The 27488-nt window shown below is 40.4% G+C and overlaps 2 protein-coding genes across 8 annotated transcripts; both read right to left on the bottom strand.

Moving 5' to 3' along the window:
* Positions 1-38: 38 nt before the first annotated feature.
* Positions 39-6873, bottom strand: TEKT1 (tektin 1). Of its 6 annotated transcripts, none has more exons than XM_088066331.1 (9): positions 6781-6837; positions 6519-6651; positions 4393-4636; positions 3855-4020; positions 3508-3636; positions 2931-3074; positions 1516-1738; positions 724-920; positions 39-425 (listed from the first exon to the last, which is right to left on the bottom strand). In XM_088066331.1, the coding sequence occupies exons 3-9, from the start codon at positions 4580-4582 to the stop codon at positions 266-268; spliced, it is 1209 nt and encodes a 402-aa protein (XP_087922457.1). In that variant the 5' UTR covers positions 4583-4636; positions 6519-6651; positions 6781-6837; the 3' UTR covers positions 39-265. The 6 variants fall into 6 exon arrangements, with proteins under 6 accessions (XP_087922457.1, XP_087922456.1, XP_014110382.1 ...); XM_088066330.1 differs by having other exon boundaries at positions 6519-6683; positions 6808-6824; XM_014254907.2 differs by having other exon boundaries at positions 6519-6703; positions 6781-6814.
* A 1535-nt stretch (positions 6874-8408) lies between these two features.
* SMTNL2 (smoothelin like 2) lies at positions 8409-27395 on the bottom strand. Of its 2 annotated transcripts, XM_014254991.2 has the most exons (10): positions 26790-27395; positions 21501-21620; positions 20694-20784; positions 19734-19976; positions 18973-19026; positions 17419-17494; positions 15284-15451; positions 14606-14723; positions 13165-13316; positions 8409-11195 (listed from the first exon to the last, which is right to left on the bottom strand). In XM_014254991.2, the coding sequence occupies exons 1-10, from the start codon at positions 27192-27194 to the stop codon at positions 11069-11071; spliced, it is 1554 nt and encodes a 517-aa protein (XP_014110466.1). In that variant the 5' UTR covers positions 27195-27395; the 3' UTR covers positions 8409-11068. The 2 variants fall into 2 exon arrangements, with proteins under 2 accessions (XP_014110466.1, XP_005525695.2); XM_005525638.3 differs by lacking the exon at positions 21501-21620 and having other exon boundaries at positions 26790-27382.
* Between the last annotated feature and the right edge of the window lie 93 nt (positions 27396-27488).

Genomic DNA, 27488 nt, shown 5'->3' with positions numbered 1-27488 from the left:
CATTGGTTACACATGAGAAAAACATGGAAGAAGGGGCATTTCTCACTATTCTGGAATTTTATTGCCAAGTAGAAGATGGCAAATGTTTTAGAGCATAGAAACAAATGAATGTACTATACATATGAAACAAATAGCTGTACTAGGTCTGTTTTAATTCCCTTGCACAACTAGACAGCATTGAGCCAAGCCAATAAATTTGGAAGTTTGCCAATAAAATTTCAGCAGGAGCTGGTTCTTTGGAGCACAGTCTCCCAGTATGATGACTTCAGTAATTGTTTATGCAAAGAGACTCTCTCATTTGCATGCACAGCACTTCATCAATGTACAATGTATTCTCCTTGACCTTGATCTCTTCCTCCAAGGAAAGCTGTCGGCGGCTCAGGCCTTTCAGCTCTATCTCAGCCTGTGCCAATGCATCCTTTAATCTATTAAGGAAAATAGAGGCAGGCATTAGTTGAAAACATGGATAGTTTTTTTTTTTTTTCTCATAAGGACTAGGAATTCTGAGCAAGAAAAAAAAGATGGAAAAGGATTCATAGAGACAATAGCCATTGTCTTCCCTTAAAGTCTATCCATTACCTTCCCTTAAAGTGTCCTGCCCTTGAGAGAAAAGCAATTTCCAGCTTTTCAGGGAGAATAGCTGGGACCCATTGTCATGCTGGCAGATTAAATTAACCCAGTAATCTATACTACAGATTTTCCTCTTGCATCATTTCCACTTGCCTTTGAATATTTTTGGTAATCTCTTGAACTTCACTCATCAGGCTGCTGTGCACTGTGTCATAGCATAGTTCCACATTGGGACGATGGTTTCTCGCTTCCAAGCGGGTTTGAGCCACTTTTACAGGTCCTTCCTTATCAGCAATTGCCTTCTTTAAGGCTGCAATGTTCTTCTCCTGCGAGGCAGTCTCATCCATTACCTTAACAAATCAAAATTTGTGAATGTGAAATTCTGCACAATGCCTCTTGCAGTGTGTGAAATCATCATCATCTTTAGTAGTTGTAACAATCACAGTAACACTCCCTATGTTGTTATTTCATCAAATAATATTTTGCAAATATTGCCAGGAGTATGATTCTTTCATTGGAAAGCAGATGACAGTGTTCTGGGTGAACCCAAAAATTAATGCTCAGCAATTAATTTTTAACATTAATACTCAGTTTTCATGTGTCAAATTTTGAGCACATTGACCATCCTTTTATCAATTATCAGGCTCTTATATAAAAATCCTGAAAAAGCTATAGGAGCCCCATGCAACTAAAAATCACAAGGAAAATTCTGACTTTAATGATGGCTACAGCAACATTTAGATTGAATGAGTGACTCCAGAAATTCAACTCTGTGGTGGTGCACACAGAGCTGAGAAAAAAAAAATCTAAGATGACTTTTACGGAGGAGGGAGAAGGGAACAAAAAGGAAAATGTGGCAGATAAATGCAACCCACTGGATTGGGAAAACCGGTAGACCCAAGCCTAGTGTTTCCACTTTTTTACTGACTGTCCCCTATGACTTACCATTGCAAGAAGTGTCTCTAGCTTGTGCTTGGCATCCTTGACTTCCTTTATCCTATTTCTAAAAGCAGTATTAACCATCTCATATTGCTTGCGCATGTCATTTGCTGTCTGTGAGAGTATGCCATCAATAAGTGCCTTCAGTGCCAAAGAATTGTTTCGCTGCTTGTCAGCCTTTTCAACGTTTATGTTTGAGAAATCTATCCAGTCCTCAGGGCTAACAAAACTGAAACAGATTCAAGATAAAAGGTCACCAACAGAGAGAATCAATCCCTTTATGACTTCATAAATCTGTAATTATGCCACAAAATCAAGAAAAAAGCAATACTTTAACTGCACATCTCATTAAGTGTAACATGTCCTGGGGGTTCTATTGATATAAAAGAATGTCACAATCGTGTCTGTCACTATCATTTTGTAATTAAGTAGATGAGAGTCAGATGAAAACAAATTTGCTCGAGTCATAGAGCAACTTTGCTATAATTTTCTTCTCCCCTGGCTAAGGATTGAACTATTGTGGTGGGAAACACACATAATAACCAATATTTCTTAGAACATCTTTCATTAATAAAGTTGTTATTATTAATAGCAAGTAGCTATTTACACAGTCATTCTCTCACACAGTTCACCTATACAACAGTATAACAGTACCTGCCTGGAACAATAGTTTAGAAGCCCAGCCCCAACTGTATCCCCAGAATTAGAGGGTCATCCTCATGCAGCTGTGGCTTGCAGGCAGATGCTTGGAAAGTTCCTCAGAGGGTTCTTTCTTTGCTTCATTGAGTGGATATATAAAGTTGTAGTTGTCATTTGCACAGCAGGCAACACCACCCTGGGTGCTTTCTGAGTTACATAACCTGTTGTTGATGCATGCCAATGTGCTGGCTGCAAGGGCTGGCAGCCTCTTGGCATAGCAAGTTTGCCAGCTGTTGCATAGCAACAGTAACTTTCTGAGGCTCTCACACACATTGCTTTCTCAATATAGTTCCCCTTTTCAGCCCATTTTTCTGTGGTAGCTATTTTTCCATTTAAACCTTTCACACTAACTAACCCATTTGGGCACATTTGACAGGTTAATGTCTGAGTCAGAAACTCACTCTCCAGGATTCTCCCCACTGGGACACCCTGGGAGAGGAAAGAAGTTAAGTAAACCTATTCTATGTTTAAGCAGTATGTGAACTTCTTCCTTAGCTAACTGTGAACTTCAAAAACTTTTAAAAAACTACAGTTCACTGGGATCATAATTATTGTGGCTTATTTCACAGACATATTACACAGATACAAAAGTGATAGACAGAAAGAAACAACTAGATGGCAAAAAGATAAAGCCTGTTTTACACAAAATGAATCTTGCTATTACTGGGACAGCCCATATTATCTGTATAATTATATGTTTGTTGAACTAAAGAACTACTTACTTGGCTTCTAGTTTCATTGCATTCTCAGCATATATAATATGAGGAGTGTCATTTGTCAAGCTAGCACAGTAATCATCAATCGTCAAAGCTGTGAATTTGTCCTTCAGATCCATTTCCAGGTTGTATTTTGCTGAACGGTTTTGTCTAGGAAAAGAAACAACCAAATTCTAAGACAAAGTGTAGGCACTCACAAGTGTCCTTAATATGCATGCATACATGCTTCGGAAAATTCAAATGCTGTTACAGAAATTTTCATCTATGAAGTCTTAGTTGTCAAGTCACATAATGTACAGTATGAAGCTACCTTTCTATAAATTGGTACAATTCTTGCTAAAATTAAAGGCACAGGACTGGATCATGAGAAGACCAAGGATCAAGTGCAAGTACTTTGTATTCTACATGCAGAACCTCTCACAATTACTGATTGAGTGGTATGAATTAGGACTGACCTCCTGCTACTGTTTACCATTGAAAATAACTTAGGACCTGTGCTTGGCCTGACCCTACAACTTCTCAGTATTATGGCTGTATTAATTTTCATCTAATTAGTGTTCTATTATGCTCTTTGCCTCTGCACCTGATTTGCTCATTTGTTTGTTCCAAGGTACGTCCAAGTAAAGCAATAATCCCCTGGAGGACTTCAGCTTCCTTCACCAGTTCCTGTTCCACCTCATCATGCACCAAGTCAATCCCAACTCGCCTCTGCCTACATGAAAAAAGGAAAAGTCATCAGCCACATTGTTCAAAAGCCTGCATCTGACAGAAGATAATGAAATTCTGCTTTCCCCAGTGTTTTAACACCTAAATCAGACTGCAGTGCAAAGAGAGATGGGCCTTTAGTTTGCAGTTTAGTTTGCAGAAAACAGTTTTCTTATTTGTTAAAGGTTCACTATCTAGATTTTTTTTCTCTCCTTGAATGTTCACCTGTACAAGAGACACTTTTGGGCAATTACAAGTGGCTCTTTGCAGCCCTCCAAAGCTCTCTCCAGCCTGTTCTTGAAAGTCAACAGTATCTCTGTCTCATGAACAATTTGTTCCAGCTTGTTATCTAATTCTTGCTTCCAGAATTTTATTTCTTCCCGTCTCTGCTCTGTAAAATCAAAATAACAAACATGTATTAATATGGGCCCATTTTATGAGCAAGTGGACTGTAGCTCAGATCTTAGGTATGGCTAAGAATAGACATATTCTACAGTGGAATTCTGTAGTGCTGTGGTCTGTGTGGAAACAGTTTAGCAACCCTGTGTCAGGGGGTTTGGTTAAAATAGACTTCTGTGTGTTTTGTTATAAAAATAAAGAGTATGCCTCAAAATATTTTATAAAATATTTTTGATTTTTCCATGACATCAACAAGCATGGCACTGACATGTACTCCTGTTCATTATCAACTAGTTTGCTAAGTCCTTCTTGAACATATAGCACAGATAACACATCTTGACCCTTGCTGAAGACATGGGATTACCTAATTTCTTGTTGACGTCACTTTGGGTTTTTTGAGTTGTCTTTTCTATTTCATCCACCAGCCTCCAACTCTCAGCTATCATGCATTCTGACCTGGATTTCTGGGACTCTGTACTAGCACGCTGCATATTGTTTGCAATGTACCATTCTGAGGGATGAAATTTAGATGGATCTTGCAACAGTCTGGCCATTGCTATTTGGAAAGTTTCTAGATATAATGCAGGTCAGTTCTTGGAATATGGAACCTGAAAACAGAAATTATTAACATGATATGAGATATAACGTAACGTAACGTAACGTAACGTAACATATTACTTCACTGCCAAAGCAAGAAGGGGAGAAGACAGGTTCTATAAGGATGAGAAGTATTTTTTTCTTTTTACCTGCAAAATGACACCGATATCAAAAGAATAGATTTCTTGTTCAAAGTTTCCCAAGTCTTTGCTGATGTGTAGGGAAGAACATGTTGTGTTTGGAGTGGGAGAATGAAGAAACAGAAGAATTTGTGCGTGGAATTTGTGAAAAGAGAATTGGAACTGACAGGAAAAGATGGTCTACGCAATACGAAGGAGAAGGGAAAGGAGACCTGTGGAGGAGGATGGAATTACTAAACAAGCAATCACAGAAAACAAGAGAAAAGCAAAAAAATATAAAAGATAAATAGCCTCACAGAGGTTGGAGAAGTAAACACCTTTCAAGAATTTGGCTGGAGAGATGGATAAAATCTAGACTGTAAAAAGAAATGTAATCATAGAATTATTAAGTTTGAAAAAGACCTTTAAGAACATTGAGTCCAACTGTTAATGTAGCACAGCTGTGTTCACCACTAAACCATATCCTCAAGTGCCAAATCCACATGCCTTTTGAACACATCCAGGGATGAGAATCCCACACTTCCTAGGGCAGCCTGTTCCAATGTTTGATTAGGTGATTTTTTTTTTAAAATGACAATTAGGAAAAAAAACAAACAAACAAAAAAAAAATCCACAACCAAAGAAAACCCAACCTAAATCAACCAAAATACCCACAACCACACAACAAAAAACCTAACAAAAAACAAACACCAAACCTAAATGGGACCTGAAAATCTGAAGAAGAAAATTCAGCAGGCAAATGAGGAAATGGGAAAGTCCAGAATGGACTAAAGTAGAACAAAGAACAAAGCGTACTGAGGACACTTATTTAATGGAGAGTGAAACCAATGCCCTGAATTTGTGCAAAGTAGTTTGATTATAAATTTTCCTATTCTTGCAGTATGCTCATCCAGTGTTCCTGAGACACCTCCTGAGCCCAAATGCACACAGCTGCTCCTCAGCAACACAAAGCTGTGCCCACACTCCATTCAGCACAGCTACCCTTAACTTCCTTCTCCCTCACACCTCTCAACTGATCTTGCTCCTTGATTGAACTGCTCTGAAGTTGAAAGCCTGGCAAAGTTCCACGTCCTCAGTTCCCCTTCCCTAGGAAGGGTCTTTCAGCCTCAATCTCCTCAGCAGCAGCAGTTTCTTTTTAAACGTTTGACTAAATATTGCAGGAGGTGTCTCGAGCTGCACGGAAGGCAAACAAACTGGCTGCTGTGGGAGGAACTACAGTAGCTACCACTGCTAGCAGCCTAGCACAGGAGGAAGAGACACAGCACACACAAGCCAGTGGTGCTTCACTTCACGTACTTCCTGTTAAGATTTATCTGGAAAAAAAACACCTGTTCACTCTATATTATTTTTTTATAGTTCCCAGAGCTGCGGACAATAATTCTGAATTGATTTGTTATAGAAATGCATAAAGATTGTGAAAGCAAATAAGAGATGGCATTAAGCATCTAGCTGTCTAAAATGTCAGTCATAAAATATCCTTAGTTGTATGTTCCATCTTTGTGTCAACAATATTCTTTTCTGGGAGAAAAGATACTGGGAGCCAGACAGAGAAGATGAAGGAGATGAAGAGCATGACGTAAGATAGTACAGTTGTGTCCCCTCCATATAGCTCTGCTGTATTTTAGGTCAGAGCAGAGTTTCTCAGAGTGAAACCCGACAATGTTCAAAAAGATCACAAAATGATAAAGAAGTAACTGGTCAAAAAGAAGTAGAGCAGAGAGAATGTCATGTTTCTGAAAACATGCTCAGTCACCTTGAAAGCTGAGGAACTCCCCAGTGATGGTTCTCCACGACGTTACTGTGAGACTTCATGCCGTTTTGATCTGAAAACCCAGCATCTCACGCTGTCCCGCCCCAGATTGTAGCGACACTGCCACAAATTAAAGCTACGAACCGCAAATCCGTTCATCAATGCCAGCTACAGTAAAAGACAATTTCCTTTTAAACTGTTAATATGAAATTTACGTCTGATCCTGCAATATGAACTGTACTACAAGGGAAAGCTTTAGTTTTACCTCAGATGGTTTTCTCTGCCGACTTACTGGGTACGAAACGGCTCCACGGCCGTCGGGGCTGCGCTCACCGGACGGCCCCACCGCGCGCCCCCCGCGCCGGCCCCGCCCCTCCCCGCCCCCGCCCCGCCCCTCCCCGCGCCGGCCCCGCCCCTCCCCGCGCCGGCCCCGCCCCTCCCCCGCGCCGGCCCCGCCCCTCCCCGCGCCGGCCCCGCCCCTCCCCGCGCCGGCCCCGCCCCTCCCCGCGCCGGCCCCGCCCCTCCCCGCGCCGGCCCCGCGCCGGCCCCGCCCCTTCCCCTCGCCGAGCTAACGAGCGGAGAGCGGAGGAGGAGCGCGAACATCGGCATCACCTTTTCACGGCACCTGTAAGCGCCCAGGTACGGGTGGATGAAAAAGTCCTCTTCTGCACAGCAGCAGGGGTAAGCTAACACGAGCTCGCTTACCGCATTCCATCGTAATGCCTTTAAAAAGGGTTTTACAAAGAAGCGGTTCCTAACCCTAAACTTGTGAATTTTGTCTGGATGTAGAAAATGGGTCCACTATTTGTGAAATGGCCACGTTCTTAGTCTGGAAAAATCTTACGTTTTCTGTGGAGGAGTCTAACCAACCAGAAGTAACGAGACTAGGTCTAAATTAAGTATGTTGCCATGTTCCTTATTGGGTTCATGAAAAATACCATAGATAGTCTTATTCATCAGAGAATCAATCAGCAAAGCTGCTGCCACTGTATTGAAGTAGGAGAATTCTCTAGGTCGAGCTCATACAGCAGCATCATCAACTGCTTTCTTTCAATGTTGCTGAAATTGAAAAGCAGACTAACATAATAGGTCTGATCTCTGGTGTTCCACTAGTGTCCAAAATAATCTTTGAAGAAAGGCTGAGAGGGCTGGGGCTGTTCAGCCTGCAGAAGGCTGAGGGGAGAGCTTCCTGCAGCCTTTCAGTACTTAAAGGAGGCTTCTAAGAAAGATGGGGACAAACTTTTCTGTAGGGCCTGTAGCGACAGGACAAGGGTTAAGGGTTCAAACTAAAAAGGTTGATTTGGACCAGATAAAAGGAAGAAATTTTTTACAATGAGGGTGGCAAAATACTGGCACAGGTGGCCCAGAGAGGTGCCCATCCCTGGAAAAATTTCAGGTCAGTTTTTGGCTTGGCTCTGAGCAATCTGATAGAGCTGAAATCAGAATCATTGAATGATTTGGGTTGGACATCCCTGCTTATAGCAGGGGGGAATTGGACTAGATCTCCACCACAGTGATCAGACCCCTCCAGTTCAAACTATTGGCTCAGTATGTTTGAGCATGGTGCTATAACTGCACCAAGGTTGTGAGTTTGAGCCCCATATGGGCCATCAACTTAAGAGTTAGACTCAATGTGGGTCCCTTCCAGTTCAGAATATTCTGTGGTTCTATGTTAACTCCTCTGAGGCTTTATGTAGACATAGATATATTTTAGCATAACTAAAAATGGCTTTCAAATGCATCTTACACAAAGCAATCCCATCTTTTATTTTGGACACTTTAAAACTACCTCTGTAAGCCAGGCCAGGTTTAAATTAATGATACAGTGATGAACCTTTGGGATAGTTTTATATGTAATTACATATATTTAAAATACATATAAAAGAGTTTGCATGGGTTTGAGCATATGTTTAGATTAAACACTTTATTGAAAATATCACACAAAGGGAGAAGTGATGAAAGACATTCATCCACGTATTACACTTCAAAAGAGAACAATTTCCCGCTGTGGGAAGCATAGTCTTAAACAGTAGATGATGTCTCTGCTGACATAATCTTGAAAATGTTGCACAGAACAAACTGATTTAGACTTTAGAAGTAGGATCAAGTTGTCAATAAGCAACCATAGATATACTTTTAGACATAATACAGAAACATTAGAAAAGTTAAGAAACAGTCCATTTGTGTAAAATATATACTATACCGACTTACTAGACTGTTCCTTTATCATTCATGCTAAACACACTGTCATATATACACACATGCTCTGCTTTTTTTTTTTTTAAATAAAAATACTGAAAAATCAGTTGGGGGCATACGTTATATACTTTAATTTTAATTTAATCATACAATCAAATAGGTGAAGTTATTCATATAGAGCAGACCCCTTAATACACAAAGCTGTCAGTTTTTCTAGAAGTATGTCATAGCACTAACCCTTACACACAAACCATCAATAGATCAACTCAGCTTGCAGTCTTTCACTTCCCTGCAAACAGGTGGCAGGTATCTTTACCATCACCTCTCCGAAATGGGAAGACTTTAGAAAACCTGTACAGATACCTTGTGAAGAGCTGCAAAAACAAGCTAGATTATGCCCTGGTGAATTTGCAATAATTTTACCGTCTAAAACTTCCTTTATATAATTATATGCTATTAAGTCTGAATTGGCCAAGCCCTTACCTGTCTCTTCAGCACTCACATCACACAGTAAAATCATCTGTGACCTTGGACTGTGAAGGAATGTGATTTATTAAGCCAGTATTGACCCTCTTGTGGTAGTTATGATGGAACTTGGCTCTGCTACTCAATAAAAAGTATTCCACTGTAAGAATGTAAATAGGTGTATTCTGTATGCCAGTTTTGGACAGATTTCTCATCATGCTTAATCCAAACTCCTCCAAAATATAAGTACAATGTGTTTACCCTTACAATACATTTGGTAGAGCTACAGGTGCACACTTACTCCTCAGATTTATAGTCATTAAAAACAAAGTAAAAAACTGAAGTCAATGGCACTTACATGCTAACAAAGCAGTTGCTTCTTCATTCATGGTTTCTTAAGTGAACTTGACTAGAAAGGGAGACAACTAAATTCATATTTCAAATGCAATTGAACTTATGTATTTTTTAACTGAAATTCAGAACACACAGAATTATGACTAGAACAAAAATCTTTTAAGTAAAAGCTCTGTGTTGTTTCCACTGATTTTACTTGGTTATCTGTCACATCATTCTAAAAAGATGCAATAAATCTGAAGAATGCTTGATGTGTTTTATTATAAATGGTCATCAATACAGAACCAAGTTAATCTTTCTAAATATCTACAAAAAGCACAAGGACAGGTTAAAAAACATTCTCTAGCACGAGCAGAGGACTTGTGGCTTTCAGTTTTTACTTTCTATGAGCCTGTTCTTAGGGAAGAAATCATTTTAGAAGGCTTTTTTTAGTCCAGAATATCTGGAATAATTTAACTGTACTGTGGTTTTAATGCTAATTTAACTGAAAACTGAAACTAGTGAAAGGCTTTTGAAGCTATTTTGAAACTCACACATTTTTCATATATATTTTTTGTGTATTGTTCATTTACCTCCAAATCAGCATCTATGCTGAACAAGTTGTAAAGAGTTCAGTCCTGTCTACACTGAAGAGCTGCTCTCCTCTTAAGTCCACGTAAAAGCATGTTACAGGCTTGTTTCTATTACATCTGTTTAAAGGATTTTGTACCTTGCTAGCTCCTACCTTCCCTGCAATCCTAAACTATGCAAGCACACAATCTCAGAAAAAGAACAGTCCCAGCTGTTGCTATTCTTACCAAAAATTAATCCAGGACTGCCAGTAGAGGCTTTAGCGAGCCTTTCAGCAAATACCATGAGATTTGACCATTCCAGACAAATGCCATTTTGTAAAAGTAATCTGTCACCATACTCGTCAGACAAAAAGTTATGCTCTCTTTATACTTTAAAAGAACAAAACAATGCCTGTTTGATTTCTGTGTGTGTATGCTGGAGTGGAGGAGTAGGGTTGGAGGAGAGGCATTATTGCCCTAGTGGTTGAGTACTCTAGGTTTCTAAACAGAATTTTCCTTGTCCATCTGTTATTTCTTTTAAACTCTGCTCACCAGAGAAGTGAAACTGAAGGTGCTATCTTCTGGAGTTTTACCTGCATTTGAAGATGGAACACCTTCATAGCAGAATCACTGCATAAAATTTTCCCCAGCCTTACAGAGACAGGAGAAGCATATTTTCTTCCTGTGATCATTAAATATAAAAATCCTAAAAATCCAATTTACTACTAGCATCAAAATGATAATATTTGTCTTTGCCAATGTCTTTTTGTCTTTTTCAAACCTCTTTCTGTATTACTGACATGGTGATGTGACCTACACTTCAGGTCACTGCTCAGCAATACTTTAGTCAGCCAGCCACACAGCTGAATGTAAGCAAAGAGACAGTAAAAAGCAAGAAATAATACTGTGTTCCATTTGCAAAATGTCACTCTTCCTGTTAGCATGCTGTACTTGACCCTTCTGGCTGGAGAGGTGTCAATGGTTTTATTCAAAACATCGTAGATGACTGTACAGAGACTGCACATAGGTGAAGACGCACATGGGATCTGGCTTGTGACCCATCACCATCATGTCTTCCACTTCTATCAGACGGTCACAGTGAGCCATTTTCCTGTATTAACAATAAAACAGATACAGCAAATCAAGAATTATGTAACTGCTTCCAAGATACATTTGATGCTCTGATTTGAGCATCACTGGAACATTTAAGAAATCCTGAGGTTTATCGGATGCATTTCGTTTCAGAATGAATTGAGCAGGGTCAGGCTGGACATTGTTATTTTTATGACCATGGAATATTCCTATTCTTTCTCTCTCTTGCTTTATACTGAGATCTGATCTAAAGCTCTGGAGGGGCGGGTCTTTTTTCACTATCATTCACTTTGCTTGTATCTGTAGCATGTAGCCCAATCTCGCACTACTCTGCCCATGTCTCAGCTTTTTGTTAATATAGAGGGAGCTCCAAAATAATGGAAAAACTCAGAAAGAGATGAGACGTGCTGATGAAGGCCCACGTGGCTGTGAATTGTTTCTTCTCCACTCCATCCCCCCGCCCCCCAATATCTTCAAGATGTGAGTGATCTGGACCAGCGGAAAGGAACAGATCTGCAGAGGCTTAAGATGAAAAATCACAAGGGCAGGAATCAATTTTATCAGTACAGCTAGTACTAGGGTGAACAGCAATAACGGAGAAAATAGGCTTTACTGGCACTTGAATAAATCAGTTTAAAGGCAGTCATAGCTATGAATAGTAATTTCTGCAGATAGATCTTACATAGTGTTTCTTAGTGTTGTGTTTGTGGTGTCTTTTGTTCTCCCCTAAGCTCACTGTTCACATAAACTGAGGTAGAACACTGTAGCTTTCCTATGAGAGTTGTAGATAGTTTTCTAGCGATCAATCATCTAAAAGTATCATAGAATCTCCTTCAACTCACTGACAAGCAACGAAATTTTTTTATATATACATATATGCGTACTTACAAAACCACTTTTACATCCCAAATTAATTCCTTTGCTAGAGGCTGTAGTAAGGAGAAACAACATTATGGGAAGAAAATGGAAAGGTTTTTTCTGAATGGTGAATGGCAAATCCAATTCTTTGAGTTACCACATTAGCCATGTATTCTTACTGCCTGTTACCATTTGGAAAAAGTGTACCCAACCAAGCTGCATACCACATGGAGAGGTCTTACCATAAGAATCATGTTGATACCAGCTCAGAAAGGTTACTATTTCTGACTGGCAAGTTCCCATTCATAATGACTTTAACAAACGAGTTAGCATTTAATTGCCTGCTATACAGGCATAAAAATAATCTGGATCGTGTGACTGGGGGTATTAGCTCTGCCTGTTTTCAGAAATGCAGTTACCAGGTTGAGATACTGAGAAGCTCTCAGCCTTGATCTCTACTTACACTGAATTCAACCATCGTTCTTTTTCAAGCAAAGTAATGTACAGTCAGAGGTCATGTCTCCCAGGTGTTCTATGCTTTCTCTCTACAGAGCTTTACTATCTTTTTTGGCATGATACATGCAAGCTAGTAATACTCATGCCTTAAGACTTAGCTTTCATATTATCCAGATTCTGTACTACATTAGTATATAACTCTGAACTTCATATAAAGTATTAGCAAGTTCTCCTCACAGTTCAGTCAGACAAAACAATTATTTTCCAGCCCAAGAACCAAGGACACCATTGCAGCTTCAGGCCCAAAAAGTGTAAACAACAGCAAGTTGAGGAGAGCAATCTGGGAGGATGGGACTTCATAACCTGAAGCTATAATTGGACAATTAACCCCAACATGTAAATGGACCAAAATTTACAAAAGTGTGAAAATGTGTGATCCATCATCCATCTTGGGTGTAGCCTCAGCCAGGCTCTTGTACTGCCCAAGGTGTATTCTTTGAAGGCCTTTTTAATAAATACCAACTTTATTCCTTTAAAACTGTCTAGCCTCTCTTCTAGCTAGCCTCTCAAGGCATCAATACAGAGTCAAAAAGAATAATAATTAAACTCTTCACTGCTGCTCAAGTGCATTAGACTTGAACAGGTAGCACTTCACAGAGAGCTAATGTACTCACTCAGCTGTTGTGAAGGCCAGCTCAAAGTTCTGCTTGCGATTAGCTGGGTCAAGCTTATTATAATCAAAAGCTTCCGGAAAGAAAGAATGCACAAGAGCGCAGAATGCCATCCCATCATTCCAGCTTGAGGAAAAGTTCTGGAGATCAATGTGCTGTCATGAGGAAAAAAGTACACATTAATGCAGCATAGGCGAACAAATAAGAACAGCTACTTTTCTTCAATGAAGTTTTCTATCCTTCTTTCCCACCAGCAAGAACACAGGCTTTATTTTTTTCTTCCCATCTTTGTATATCCATTTCATTGTTGACATTCTGGGAAAAAAATGGTACACTCAGCAATAAAAGCTTTTTGCCTGAAATACCCAGATGCAAAGCCAACACATAGTCAAGGTCCCTGATCCAAAGCCTACTGAAAATACTGTAAAGAATCTCATCAACATCAGTGAGCAAGCCCAATGCAGCAGCTCAGTATCTGTGGAAACTAAGGATACTGCTTACATATAACCATAATCACCCAATGGAGGATTTAAAATTAAAGAACAGTTCATTTTGTGGTTGTGAATAACACTAGATAAAGACTATGTTTGCCTGCTTTGCCCAATTCAATACCTGTTTATACACAGATAGGTAGAAATATAGGAAAAGTCATACCTACTGCACAACCTGATTCTTATAAAAAATTCTTGTTGTTACCTTCAAATGCCACAGCAAAAAGAAACATATTTTTGCTCTTGTCTCATGCTGCTTCCCCATCATATAAAATTCAAGCCCCAGCTTTTCTGGTAAGCAATTAACCGTAATTTTAATTAGTTCTGCTTATTTATAATATAATGTACAGTTTAGCAACAATTATGCACATTATTAACATTGAAAAACATACTACACACACACACAAAAAAAATCCCTAGAAAAAAAATTATATATTTCTTTGACAACTGCAGTTTAAGGCCAGGTAAAATGAATAAAATCTCAACTGCTGTATTCTTTTAGTTATACTGAGGCTGCCTCATAAAAATTTGCTCACAGTGTGATGCAAACTCAACCATTTACTACAAATTAATTTGTTAAATACTAAGAGAGTACTTTGGCCTGTGTGTAGCAAGATAGTCTCTATGTATTCAGAACTTGTCATGTATAATGTGAATGCAAAAATTACAGCCTGCAAGTAAGAAAAACAAAATGTCTGAGTGTGTACTGAAATTTATATACGTAATCACAAAAAGGTAGACTTTCAGGAAAACACTAATGCATTACTTTAATAGACATATAGAATCTCATTCATGCTATCACTGACTGTCTTGAAGTGCTGCCACACAAAAATTGGTGACCTTGAGGAAGTTAACTCATTCTCTAGCATATTTTACATTCACCTTTTGAGCATGGAATTTGGCAAATTGTCCTGAAAAAAAAGAGATATATGAAAGTGCTATCATATCTTCACCTTGTATCCTATGGTTTTTGAGCGGCACCAGTCTAACAGAATTTGTTTAATGCTGCTAGCGCTGGCAACCCCAAAACTCAGCGACCTCTTCAGCTTAGCTCTGGATTCTCCTTTTCCTCTGGAAAATTAACAGAGACTAGATTAAATTACATTCTAGAAAAACTTAAACCTACTTATCAGGAACATCTATGCAACTTTGCCCAGGTCAGCCCCTGTCCAGGTGATATTTGAGAAACATATTGCTGAAACCTTGGCTTGTTGGTCCTGCAAGAAAAACTTATTTTTATTAAACTAAACCCAGAATTCCAAGTCCTCTTTTATTTAAATCATATTACCATGAGGAAGCATCCATACTTTTGATCCTCAATGAATGGCAACAGAAAGTCTCTATATTTGCAGCCTCCTATAATGATGGAGAAGGCAACTTTCACAGAAATCTTTCCTGTAAAAGGCACCTGCTGCTTCAGCTGAACAACTCCAAAGTCAGAGGAATCTGTAACTGTGAATTTCCAAGGCTTGGTCTGTAAAGTCAGTGAAACTCCAAGTGACCTCATATCGTCCCTTAGTTCCAAATCCTACACAGAGAGAGTTCTCCCATCCAGCTCTACTCTGCTTGTAATAATTGACAAATTAGTTTCCCATTAACAAACCATTCTGGAGACAAGGACTATGACATACTTTCCATCACGTTCAAGTTTCTCGAAAAGTGCTTTCCTGGCCTGTGTTCCTGTAGTCCGTGGGAGCGTCTGAGACCGCACCAATTCTCGCCTCCGTTCAACTTGGTGATGTACAGTAGGAGGAGGGGAGTGAGAGCTGGGGGTCGCATCACAGTAACTGTCATCAGCACTGGAGAAATGTGACATGAAAAGTATGTGGTAAACAAAAGAGTAACTCTCTGCAGTGACAAGAGCTAGCATAAAGGTTCAATTGTTGTCTCTAAACCTTCCAAAAGATCCATTTCAAGAGGACCAGCATGAGTCAAAAGCAATTTAGTACAAGTAAAATTATTATTGACACACAACAGCATTTAAGTATAGAAGCCCCTAAGGTACTGTTACAAATAAGACACAGCTGGACAAGCCACAAGCACTTCGTAGCACTGGGCAGAAAAACAATTGAAAACCTTCAAGAAAAAAGAAGACCAAAAAAACATTATGGCCACACTGGAGCACTAAATCCCTTTGATTTCCAACTTCAGGGTTCCTGGAGGCTGTGACATTTTTAAAATGAAACTTGAAGAGTAATTCAGGAAATACTTCTGAAATGTTCGCATACAGTGCACAGAATTCTGAGCTTCTGTCAGTGTTGCTTTACTGACTGCAAGCTGTTAATTTGATTGAGAAATATAGGATTATATTCTAGTTTGTGTTTGTTTGAGCCATATACTACTTCATGAACATTAATGAAGTAAGCCAAACACTACATTTGGAGATATTCCCTATCACAGAGATGGGGAAAACAGGCAAAGAACAATGACATCAGTGTCACACATTAATTTCTGGTACAGATGGAGGTCAGGTATGACCCCAAGTTCTCTAGGGTTCTCAGCATATCATGACTCAAATACTGAAGCGCTGATGTTGGAACTAGCTTGGAAGAAACGTAATACGTAATTTGAGATTGTTTTCAAGGCAGATACAAGCCTAATTTAAGAGATTTAAACTTTCTTCTCTCCCATTTTTTTCTTGATGAGTATTTTGCATGCTAAGGATGTCTGTATATGCCAGGTATAATTGTGATACAGTGTAATCCTCTACTAAGCAACTGCAACTGAGTAAATAAAGAACTTGTAGTAGTCCTGAGCAAGGCATTTATCTACAAATTAAACTCTAGGCTAGCCAAACTAAGGATGTTTGATGGCAGTCATATGTTGGTTTCCAAAAATAAGCCCGAAGTACTAATTTCAATACATATGAGTATTTTTAAAACTGTTTTCAAAGGACCCAACAGCTTCTTCCTCCTAACAAAAATCCACCACTATCAGGCACTGGAAGTCTTACTGATTAAGACTAAAACAATGTGGAAATCCACCATTAGGTCAACTTGAAACTACTCTATAAAAGGTTGTCCTTTCTCATCTAAAAGCTCACAGCCTTTAATGGGCTTAAAATATAGCACCAGTGACTCTTGTTCTTTGGTGCACTGGTGGGTCAGCCTGAAGAAGCCTTCCCCAAAAAAGAGCCCAATGTGCTAAGGTTATCCAAAGCTGTAATCGCAGGTGTGATGTTGATGTACAACCTACTAGATGTCTGGTGAAAAGAAAGATGTGAGGATTAACCAGGATATGGCCCTGATATAGGAATCAGAGGCACAAAAGAGCAAGTCATGCAGGGGGTTTAGGGGGAATGATTGGTCCTCAAACTAGACATTTAGCATGATATATACAGCAGGTTGCTGATTTCCCATAAGTACAATCAATAAATAACCTGGTATGTTTCACCTGAGAACATTCAGGGTATGTATATACACGGCCGCGTTGAATGAAAATGACTATGTACAGTATATCACTAGGATGGTTTTAGTACAGAAAGTGTGATTATTCCAGTAGCCATTGATTGGTTATTCCTTGAAAGTAGACGTGTGGTTAAGAGGAATATGCCCATTTACATGTTGATGGACATATTACATATATTAAATGAACTACCTATGTTAATGTAAGAGATTATGGGGCAAGTAGATTAATTGACAATTATACATCCAATGCTTAAAATACAGCATCTGGGACTCACCTTTTTTCCAAGTCAGCAGAGCACCTGTCTGTTGAGACTATATTGACAACAATGGCCTAACAAAATGTCATGAAAAATGCATACCTTTCACCAGTTTTGGCTCCACTACACAGCCCGTAGTTCACAGCTGAGACAGACTTGGTGACAGAAGTAGCATTCTCTATATAAAAACAGAAAAGATGCGTTAGTGCAGAAACTTTCCTCATGTGCTTTCCTGATGTATAGGTACGCATTGATTTTTAGTCACCACACGGTAAAGCTGCAGGCCTATATGAGCTATCAAGCTGGGGAAGAATTTTCCCCAGCAGTTGAATTTTTCTGTAAAACTGTTGCACTGCAGTGAGGATAGTGTAATAAAACAGAGGATGTTTTTGATAAAACCGCACTCAGATCAGATCACTTCAGGCCCTTGTGTACACCTCAGAGGAAGGCACACTGCCACTGACATTTCTGTTAAAGGAAAAAGTGGTGCTTGCAAAAGTCATTCTAGCAGACAAGCCCTGGGGAGTTTAACGTAATTGAGTGCATAATTTAAATTATCTAATTTCTACAAGGAAGACGTTTTCATTTGTAAAGTAGAACAGACTCAAAGTTGCCAAGGTGGCTTAAAACCAACTTTGCATCTTCCTCCATCCACCCCTGAGGTTCTACTTTTTATGCTTTGCCCCTTAGGGCTCAGCTCTGGACTCCAGCAATGCTCTATAGCTGCAAAACAGTGGAGCGTCTTGCCCAGTTTTAATGTACTAAAGCCAAAACCTGTTCAGCAACTAATTTCTTGAACACTCCTTTTACACAAAGGGCTGGCATCTTAATAGAAATCCAACCTGATCACTATCTAAGTCACTCTCTGAAAATGCAGAATTCTCCCGTTCTTGTAGAAGTGATCCAGATCAAGTACACTTCTCATGTAAAACACACTGGTAGATGCCAGCCTACAGGTGTGACAAATTTGTGACCACTAACAATTGCCAGATATTTATGCAAATCTCAGATGCTCTCAGATGAGGAGGAGTGTGATCCTTATTCTGGAAGGGCTACATATTTTGCTAAATAAACACTTAGGACCACTGTGAAATGCCAGTACATTGTGCAGACAGTAAGATCTTGGTGACAGCAATCAGAGGTACTTTTGGAGAGAGCTCAACTCATCTATTTCAACTGAGATCAGAAATCCTTAAAACATCTTATCCTTTGCCACATTCATATTACAAAGGAGACTCCTATCTTGCTCAAACTCATTTGCTTCAATATACATGGATGGGCACACCACTTTTCCACTGCCATTACCTTGTATACAGTCACAGTTTTCACTTGATCAGCTGAAATCTTCACTGCTCAAGCTGTCTGCCTGACACACTTCTCTGGCACCTATGATTTCCACTGCAGAGATTGCCTAATAGTACACACATACATCACCATGCAAATAACGGTAAGTACACCTCACTTTGAACTGATAGAAAGGCTGATGGAGTAAAACAAGTGTTCACGATTGTATGAGTCTGCATACAGACTTGTTAGCAATACTGGTATTACTGTGCACCCACAGACCAAAACTACATGCTCAGACCTGAACCCCCAAAAAGCATGAAATCTCTCTCAATTTTTGTTGCATAAGGGCATGCAGGCAGGAGCACTCACCTCCAGTGGCAGATGAATCTGTTGTTCTCGTTGTAATTGAATTCCAGTTCTTCACTGTAGCAGCACAAAAAAATAAAAAAAAAAAAAGGCAAAGGAAGTGTTTGCTGCATTCTCAGATTTAATAAGACAAAAATTGAAAGAATAATCTGAAAATAATCTTTTACTACCAATTCCATCTGGTCTCCTTCTGTAATTTCTGACCAATATATGTAGTCCAATTCATAAGTATCATAGCCAAGGATGAATAGCTTCAGTGATTTTTTTTTTTTCGTTTTAAACTCAGTTTCAATATAACTAAGATTCTGCAATCTTTAATGTGTGTATGTGTCAGACTGCTGTCAGTCATTCCTTCTTTCCTCCAAATGACTATTGGAACATGTTAGCCAAATATCTAACTTAGCCAAATATCTGCCTAACTTCTCACAGAGCCTCCAGTCTCAAAGCACTAAAAATGTCTACAAATTTCATTAAAAGAGCTGGGCATGTTTAAGAGATTTAGTAACTTATTGAACTCAGTAACTGCTGTAAAATATGCTTCACTAAAAACACAACTACATTGGGCACAAAAATTCTCTGCAGATTACATCCAAAACCTCCAGCTAGGACCCACATTATTCCAAACTGGAGTGTCCCACAATGGGATATATAGCCATAGAAGCAAGATTTAATATTTACCACTAGGTGACAGGACAATACTCATAGCACCAGTTGAAGAAAAGAAACAGGGTGCAGCTCCAGCAAATTATTTTTCTCTCTTTTACCTGGCTGGTTGGAAGATTTTACTCCCATTGCATTTGTGCTCTTGCCCTGTCCCGGCAGGCAAAAAGATGTATTAGTTGCTCCTGTTGGACAGATGTTCTCTCCTGAAAACTTCTCAGATGTCCTGGTTACTGCAGTAACGGGAAGATGGGGCATCTGTAAGGTGACTGCAGGGGCATGGGCTTCAGGGGGAGACGATTCTGACATCTGAAAACAAGTCAGTTCATGGGCAACTTTTGCCTGACCTGAATAAAAAAATGGGGGAGAGGAAGTGAATTTGTTTGCAGATTTGTAACAAAGTTACAAACCAGTGTCCATGCAACAACTTTATTTTGCAAGTCATTGGACTTATTCCCCTCTGAAACATTGTACCATAAATGTGGCAGAAACAACCCTAGTGCAAGTGATCCTTGCAGTCATCGCACTTACACTACGTCAATGTCAGGAACAATGTCATCAGATCATTAATATACTAGCATTTGGATTTGGTAAGCTTCTCTTCCTCTGCACAGCTCTCGCTCCCAATCTCCTGCCCTGGTTAAGGAAGCAGCACTTTTGTTCTTTTCATGGTTTTATGAAACACTGTATGACTTTCTCTAAAGTGGAGATGGTAAGTCTGTCCTACACTGAAGGATGATGGAAGCAGACGGGTGACTAGCAAGATGTTTTGGGATGCAAGGCTACAATGGCACCCAGCATAGCAGGCCTTATTGCTTGTGTCTCAAGTTAATGCAGCAGTAATAGCCTCTAACTTACAAAACACCTTAGTTCATGCTTAACAGTAAAGCCAAAGTTTAAAAGTTAAACTCCTAATTATGAAATAAAGTGTTGGTGCCACAGGACAATATCTATCCTGAAACTATAGCAGATTCTAACCCTTCCAAAATGTGAGACCTGCTCTATGACTGCCAAGATCAGGTATTTTTCAAGCAGTGCTACTTCATTTCATGCCTTGTTCCTACCTGATGATGAAGATCGATGCCCATTTTCAATGATGGAAGAACTAAAAACTCTTCTAAACTCAGGTTTCTGGTGGTCTTCCAGGTCTACGCTCTGTCAGAACAGACAGCAGACATGACGATTAAATTTCAAAGAGCAGCAAAACTGAGAAGAATATCTAGAAACACCTGCCAAGAACAGGTCTTCCTTATGCAAGTGACCACAAAATAAGAAGGGAACAATTACCTAACCCCAGGACCTGAGCCTGCAAATGAAGCATTGGCAATGCATAACTTAAACCAACCTTCACACGCTTGTCTTTAAAGGACCCCAAGCACCTAGGAGGTATTATCTTTTGTTAGATAAAGGTATCACCATTACTGTGATGGTGATAAACAGAAGACTTTGTGTAACAGTGGAGAAATTGATTGAAATTGCACAGAATAATGCTCTGCATTTTTTTTCTCTTTGCTGCAGAAAGAAATTACACTATGAAAACATGCTGTACAAGCATTACAAAGTAAATCCAATCCTAGGACATTACATATTATAATCTGTAACTTCTGTAAGGATAGCTTTTCTTCTGGGAAAAGCATAAATTCTCCTCATAATATCTGTCACTGTAATTCCAGAAAAATCACCCAGGATTTTTTTCATGGGTTTAGTAGGAGGTTGTGGTCTTGTTTTTTTGGGTTTTTTTGTTTGTTTGATTGGGTTTTTTGGCTGGTTGGGCTGGGGTTTTTGGGGTGTAAAGGGGCGTGTTAAACCATGAGGAACTATGTGATTTTTGGCTATGTATCTAAAGGAAGAAGAAACTGCTTCACGGATACATGAGTACTGCAGTTAAGATTCCAAGAAGCAACAGCTACAAGTAGTAGAGAGAAATTCTCCAATACACTGTCCACAAAAGGTTTCATTGACTGCATAGTTGTGTTCAGATGTTTTGATATCTGAAAAAAAAAAAAAAAAATCTGTTTTGAAACTTTAGTATTTTTCAAGAAAAAGGTACTGTGCATGAATAAGCTCGATTATCAGTAACTGCCAGGATTGAGAAAATTACAACAAATACTAATTATAGAAAACATGCAGAATCAAGGGTTCAGAACTTCTATTGCTGCGTTTAGTGCAATTGAGATCCCAGTCAACAATTTTTGCCCATATCCAGAACTGAAATGTAAACCATAGCTAATGAAGCTCCCTATAATGTACCCATGATATACAGTTAGAACTGTTTAACCATTCATGTCAGCTATTATGACCTGAATGTAAGGAATACCTGTGTAGGCTGTAAACATCAATCTGCTTTTATAAGCTGGGGAGGTGTGGGCGAGTAAAACTGTCAAATGACATGGTCATTGCAAAGGTCACGTAGCATTCTACACACTGAACTGGCTTTTGAATGCAATGACAAGTGCTGCATTACCTTATTTCATGCAAACCTGACTGCTACAGTTTGGCTAACAGTGCCAAGAAGAAAACTGACACCAGGCTGGAGGGTGGGGAAGAAGGCCCACATGCTGATAGAACAGTGGGAGGATTCGGGATCAGATTCTGATGTGCATTTACTAGTATCAGGCTGAAGTACTTTCGAAATCCACTTTGGAGATGCCAAGCTTGTGACAAACCCGTGTGTTTAGCAATGCTACTCTGTCAGTGCTGGTTACATAAATTATGAAATGCAAAGGGATAACTACATATATCTGTACTTAATAATAAGTAATCATTTGTACAACTCATATGACAACAACATAATCAAGAACCGGTGAAATGGAAGAAAAGAAAGTTAACACTAATATTTTGGATGCCTTATCCAAGCTTGCTTGTAGAACTGATCTCTGTGTAGCTCAGAGATCTCCACATAATGGAGGATGATAATACTTTCCATAGTTGTAGGGCTGCTGGAATTCCTCCTTTGTTGCAAAGAAGTTACACTTTGGAGATCTATAACCAGAAGCTGCAATTATCACAAGCCAGTAGTGAAAATTCAACACATTCAGAAAAAGTAAGCTCCAGATCACAAGATTAGAAAAAAAACCCAAAACTGATATTTCCTTGCTCTTATAACCTCTAAGGTGCATGTCTGCTATGTCTTCAAGATTTTGTCTGCAAAAAGGTCAAATTCTAGAAGAATTACAGACACAAATTATATTACTCTCTTTCAAATGAGAGATTTCAGTCATTCAGTGTCTTTCATAAAACCACCAACTACCACAAGGGTCACAATACACATCCCTGTCTCTAGAAATGCTGTTTATCTAGGAGAAGTACATCCCCTTCTTCTTACATAGGACAGGTGAAATTGATGCTTCACTTTGATGAACAGTAATATCATCACTGACTGCCACAAAGGCAAGATTCTACACTGTTCCTTGCATATAGAGAGATCATTGATACATCACATACTGGGAATGATGAAATTTTGAGGAAATGCAAACAACCCTGCTAGACACCAGCAAGAAGTGCACCACATTTAGCCCTTAATCAGACAATAAAATTATTCTCTGTCTGTTACTGACCCTGCAAATTGGAGAAAAGCCATCAACACCATGAACATACTAGAAACACACTGAAGAAAAGCAATAGGAGTACTTCTCATAGAACAATTTCTTAAGTAAGCCTGGATATAAATGGACAGGAGGGAATGATTTTCTCTTAGCAGCTTCAGCAGGTGCCTGTGGCTATGTCAAAGTGATTTAAAAGAAACAACAACAAAAATAATCTAGATAAAGCAACCTTGAAATGTCACCATTCCAAAATGATACTTGCAGGGAGTATAACAGAGTAATAAAGAATAACAATAATAATAACAGAGTAATAAAGAAGTTAAACCAACAGACTTTCTTTATCAAACATAGGAGTTGAGATAGTTTAGAAATAGAGTATGTAATGCTAGGTGATTCATGTGGATTGTGTAATCTCCCTGTCGTTATAGAACCATAGAATAGTTTGGGTCGGAAAGGATAGTGAAGATCATCTTGTTTCAACCCCTTGCCATGCACAGGGATTCCATGCATTAGGTCAGGTTGCTTGGGAGCCCATCCAACCTGACCTCAAACACTGACAGGGATGGGGCATCCACAACTTCCCTGGACAACCTGTGCTTCATCACCCTCTGACTACTTCCTAACATCTAATCTAAAACCACCCTCTTTCAGTTTAAAACCATTGCCCTTTGCCCTGTTGCTATCTGCCAGTACAAAAACAAATCACCCTCCTTTTTGTAAGCCCCGCAATGGGGCAATGAGGTCCCCCTGAAGCCTTCTCTTCTCCAGGCTGAGCAACCCCAGCTCTCTCAGCCCTTTGCTGAAAATCTTTGCTGGAAATATATAAGTCATTATGCACACCCAAGTCATGTCTTTCACAGTTACTCACAGGCTGACTAACTGCTGGGTGCCATCACATCACCAGGGAGAGATCCCAATGGGTAATACTTGTTTAGACTTTCAAAGGTGGTCATAGCCAGCTATCTATCTCTACAGCTTTGACCACTGGCAAATAGCCAAATTATCAAATAGCAGGCAGATTCTCTGCAGCTATTTGTCCAAATTATACAGAAACTCTTCTGACAGTTTTAAAACAGAACCCTCTTAAAGTACTTTTAGTCCTCCCTCTTAACAAAGTCATCATGCTCAATCACAAAAACTAAGGAAATATAATAATTTATAAAGCTCCTGTCAAAATGTAAAATCAGATCAACAAAAAAAAGATCAAAACTCTTCCTTTGTAAATGCTCAGTAGCGCAAGGTACGTCTCCAGGATCCAGATCTTTGAAACTAATTTTTCAAATATCCCCTATTTTCCACCATTGTGAAAGTAGTTCTCAAGATCTGGCCTGATCTGAAGTCTGGTATCAAAATAACAGAAATACTGCCAAATCAGAACGGCTAACAGCCATTTAAAATTTCACCTAAACCAGCATTTAGACTGCTGTATACCAGTCTAAATGGTATACAGAAATAGCATAAATGGTATACAGAAACAGCATAGCAGAAATTTCCCAGATTAGAATTAAAAGGAGATTTGTGTCCTTACTTCTGAACTATGCTTAGAACTCCCTGGATTCATTTTTTTCCCCCAATGAAATTACCAGGACAATAATCTAGCAATATTAGAAAATAATGGTTCAGACACCAAAGATGCTCAGAATCTTCAGTATCCAATTAATTCTGTATTGATCGCTCTATAAAAGAACTGAACCAATAAATGTTTTCAGGAGCAAAAGAGCACATCTTGATTTGCTACTATTTCTGGGTCAGTATTATTTGCTTCTTAGATCTCACACTTCTATAAGAATTTACTAAGACTAGAAGTGTCACCAGTTTTATCATAGGTACTTGTGTATCTGAAAACATACACAGTACCATTTATGGTATTCTGTTTCAAATGCTTCGGTCATATAACCAGAAATGGCATCAACTGAAGGAATATTTGGAATGTAATGAACACAGGAAGTGTTCATTACAGAGTATCTGGGTGACTGGCACAGCAACCAAGGCTTGCTCTTTTGCCATTTGTGTGCAGCCACATAAGAACCTGACCCACAAATTCATGTTTTCACTGCACAGATTTGGTGTGTACAGCTGCAGCTGCATCTCCCATAGTTCTCAGTACTGAAATTCCCTTTCGGTCAGCTCTGCTAACTTGGGAACTTCTCCAACCTAAATTGTTGGGAGGGCGCTGAAGAAAGATCAGCGCTTAAGTGATCTTCCCTGAACCCTCAAAGCAAAGTAGGAAGATTCCCATCCAAACAAAAGCTCATACTGTGCTTTAATGTGGACTGATACCTAAAGCTGGATATTGACATAATATTGATGCAAGACTCTTCACAGCCTGAAGTACACACCACAACGTAGACAGTGGTGATGGAGTGAGTGAAATGAAGTGAGGGACCACAATCTCTTGTGCCTTTCGTATCACTCATCTTACTTCTACTCCTTGCAATACAAGCAAGTGTGGATAGCCCTGCAGAAGAGAAAAGAACCAGTCTGGAAGTTGTATGGATGCTGCTTACCTTCCTTATGTGGGGGAAAAGGCAGCAGTTGCTACAATGTATCAAACAGCAGTTTTACCTTTTCATTTACTCAGAGGTAGGAAGCCCAATGCCCCCATTCGCAGGTCAGTAGGAATGAAGAGGGCTGGAATGCAATACAGACTCTGCTCATTCTCACCAGTTCTAGCAAATTTAATATCCAAGCTTTTCTTTTTTAACCTCAAGCCTGGATACACCACAGACCAGTTTTTTAAGCTTCAACAGTTTTAAAACTCCCTTAAGACTTGCTTAACCAAGAGGATGTGAAACAGGCTGTCATCTGTGAAAGCCAAGTCTCTGGTACCCCAGTTTTATGTGACTGAATCACAGTGTACTGTCTGGTTGTGCTCTCCTCACATCAAGGACTGCACAGGAGCTCTCAACTCTTCTTGCAGAGACAGACACAGAAAAAGGATTACACAAAACATCTCAGTACCAGGTAGGCTTTCCACTAACTGGGTTTTTTATGCACCAAGATACAATGCTCCATCACACTGCACAAAGTTTTATCACCATGAGGAATGAATACGTTTGTGCAAGTTTAGGTCACAGAGACCACGACAGCTTATGTTGACCTCTCAAGGACAAGCTTCAGCAGTGAGGGACAGTGGCTGGACAGCAAAACTGTCTCACTCCAGGATGTTATCTTAGGAAAACTTTATTGCCCACTATATGCTAAGCTATTCCCCTTAGTGAGCTTGCCAGCTGGCAAACAGCATTGCTGGCACACGGATCCTCCAGACTCGAGTCCAAGAAAGGATACAAAAATATTTGTGTACATACGTACATCAATAGCCAAGACTGCCCATTTCCTCTTATTTATAACTGCAGGAAAGTAACAGGTTGCTACCACTCTAACCAAGATCCCAGTCTGACCAAACAGAGCCATAATCAGGTAGATCTCCAGGTAGTATAACAGCCAAAACCATTTCCCAGAGCACGTCCCAAAATACCACTGACCCCGCGCCTCAAAAGAGGAACCCCGTGTCCCTAAACATTACCCCGTGGCAACGCAGCCTGGCAACACCCGTGAAGCATTCGTTCATACATGCCCTTGGCCCTCCCTCCTGCCGTCTCCCTGGCCGCTTACTTGGCTCCGGCCAGTGACCGCTAGCTTGGCATGACTGGAGAATGTGCCGTCGGCTGAACCTTGCCTTGGCGAGCCGGGCCCAACGACCTGAGGGCTCTCCGCCGCTTCGTTCACCCACTCCTGCGACAGCCCCGCCGACCGGCCCAGGGCCTCCACCTGCCGAGACAGGCGCTCCAGCTGTACCCGCAGGCGCCGGTTCTCCTGCTGCAGCTCGGAGACAGCGTGTGCCAAGGGGCTGGCGAGGCGCAGCACCTCCTCCACCTGCCGGCCTACTCCCTGCTTGAACAGCTGGATGTCCACATGGATCTCGCGGACAGCGCCCCGCAGCGTGTCCTCGTAGCGTCCCAGGCCGTCGCAGACAGTCTGCGCGTCCCGACTGTTCAGATCCTCGATCTCGCCGGCCATGGTGTCCGCGGACCGCAGGCTGGGCGGGCCGGGACGCAGGCGGCTCGGGAGCGGCTAGCGGCAGACGTCCGATCGTCTCTCCCCTCTCCGCCGCCTCTCCTTCTCTTTGAGAACTCTCTGTGGTTCCCGGCGGCCGCTAGGCCCGGCCCTAAGCCCGGCCCGTTCTCCTGGGGCGCAGGAGTTCGGCGGGGCGTGCGCCGGGCCCCCGGGGCAGCCGCAGCGCAGAAGCGGCGCGGGTGGTGCGGCTGCCCGGTCTGCCCCGCTCAGCGTACACTCCTTCAGAGGGGGAGAATT

This window comes from Pseudopodoces humilis, chromosome 23 (genome assembly GCF_049639895.1).
Source record: "Pseudopodoces humilis isolate 2021_Gansu_Grassland_sample_001 chromosome 23, ASM4963989v1, whole genome shotgun sequence".
In the NCBI taxonomy this organism is placed as follows: Eukaryota; Metazoa; Chordata; class Aves; order Passeriformes; family Paridae; genus Pseudopodoces; species Pseudopodoces humilis.
The sequence above is the reverse complement of the archived record's forward strand: the minus strand, read 5'-3'. Positions and strand labels throughout refer to the sequence as shown.

Excerpts from the sequence above, each read along its gene's own strand:
- TEKT1 (XM_088066332.1), bottom strand. The coding sequence starts at position 4,582 with ATGGCCAGACTGTTGCAAGATCCATCTAAATTTCATCCCTCAGAATGG. Across the intron at positions 1,739-2,930 it reads GCAATGAAACTAGAAGCCAA|TTTTGTTAGCCCTGAGGACT; the intron begins GTAAGTAGTTCT and ends AATCTGTTTCAG. Across the intron at positions 921-1,515 it reads TAGAGACACTTCTTGCAATG|GTAATGGATGAGACTGCCTC; the intron begins GTAAGTCATAGG and ends TGATTTGTTAAG.
- SMTNL2 (XM_014254991.2), bottom strand. The coding sequence starts at position 27,194 with ATGGCCGGCGAGATCGAGGATCTGAACAGTCGGGACGCGCAGACTGTC. Across the intron at positions 19,977-20,693 it reads GCATCGATCTTCATCATCAG|GTCAGGCAAAAGTTGCCCAT; the intron begins GTAGGAACAAGG and ends TTTTTTATTCAG. Across the intron at positions 14,724-15,283 it reads AAACTTGAACGTGATGGAAA|AGGAAAAGGAGAATCCAGAG; the intron begins GTATGTCATAGT and ends TTAATTTTCCAG.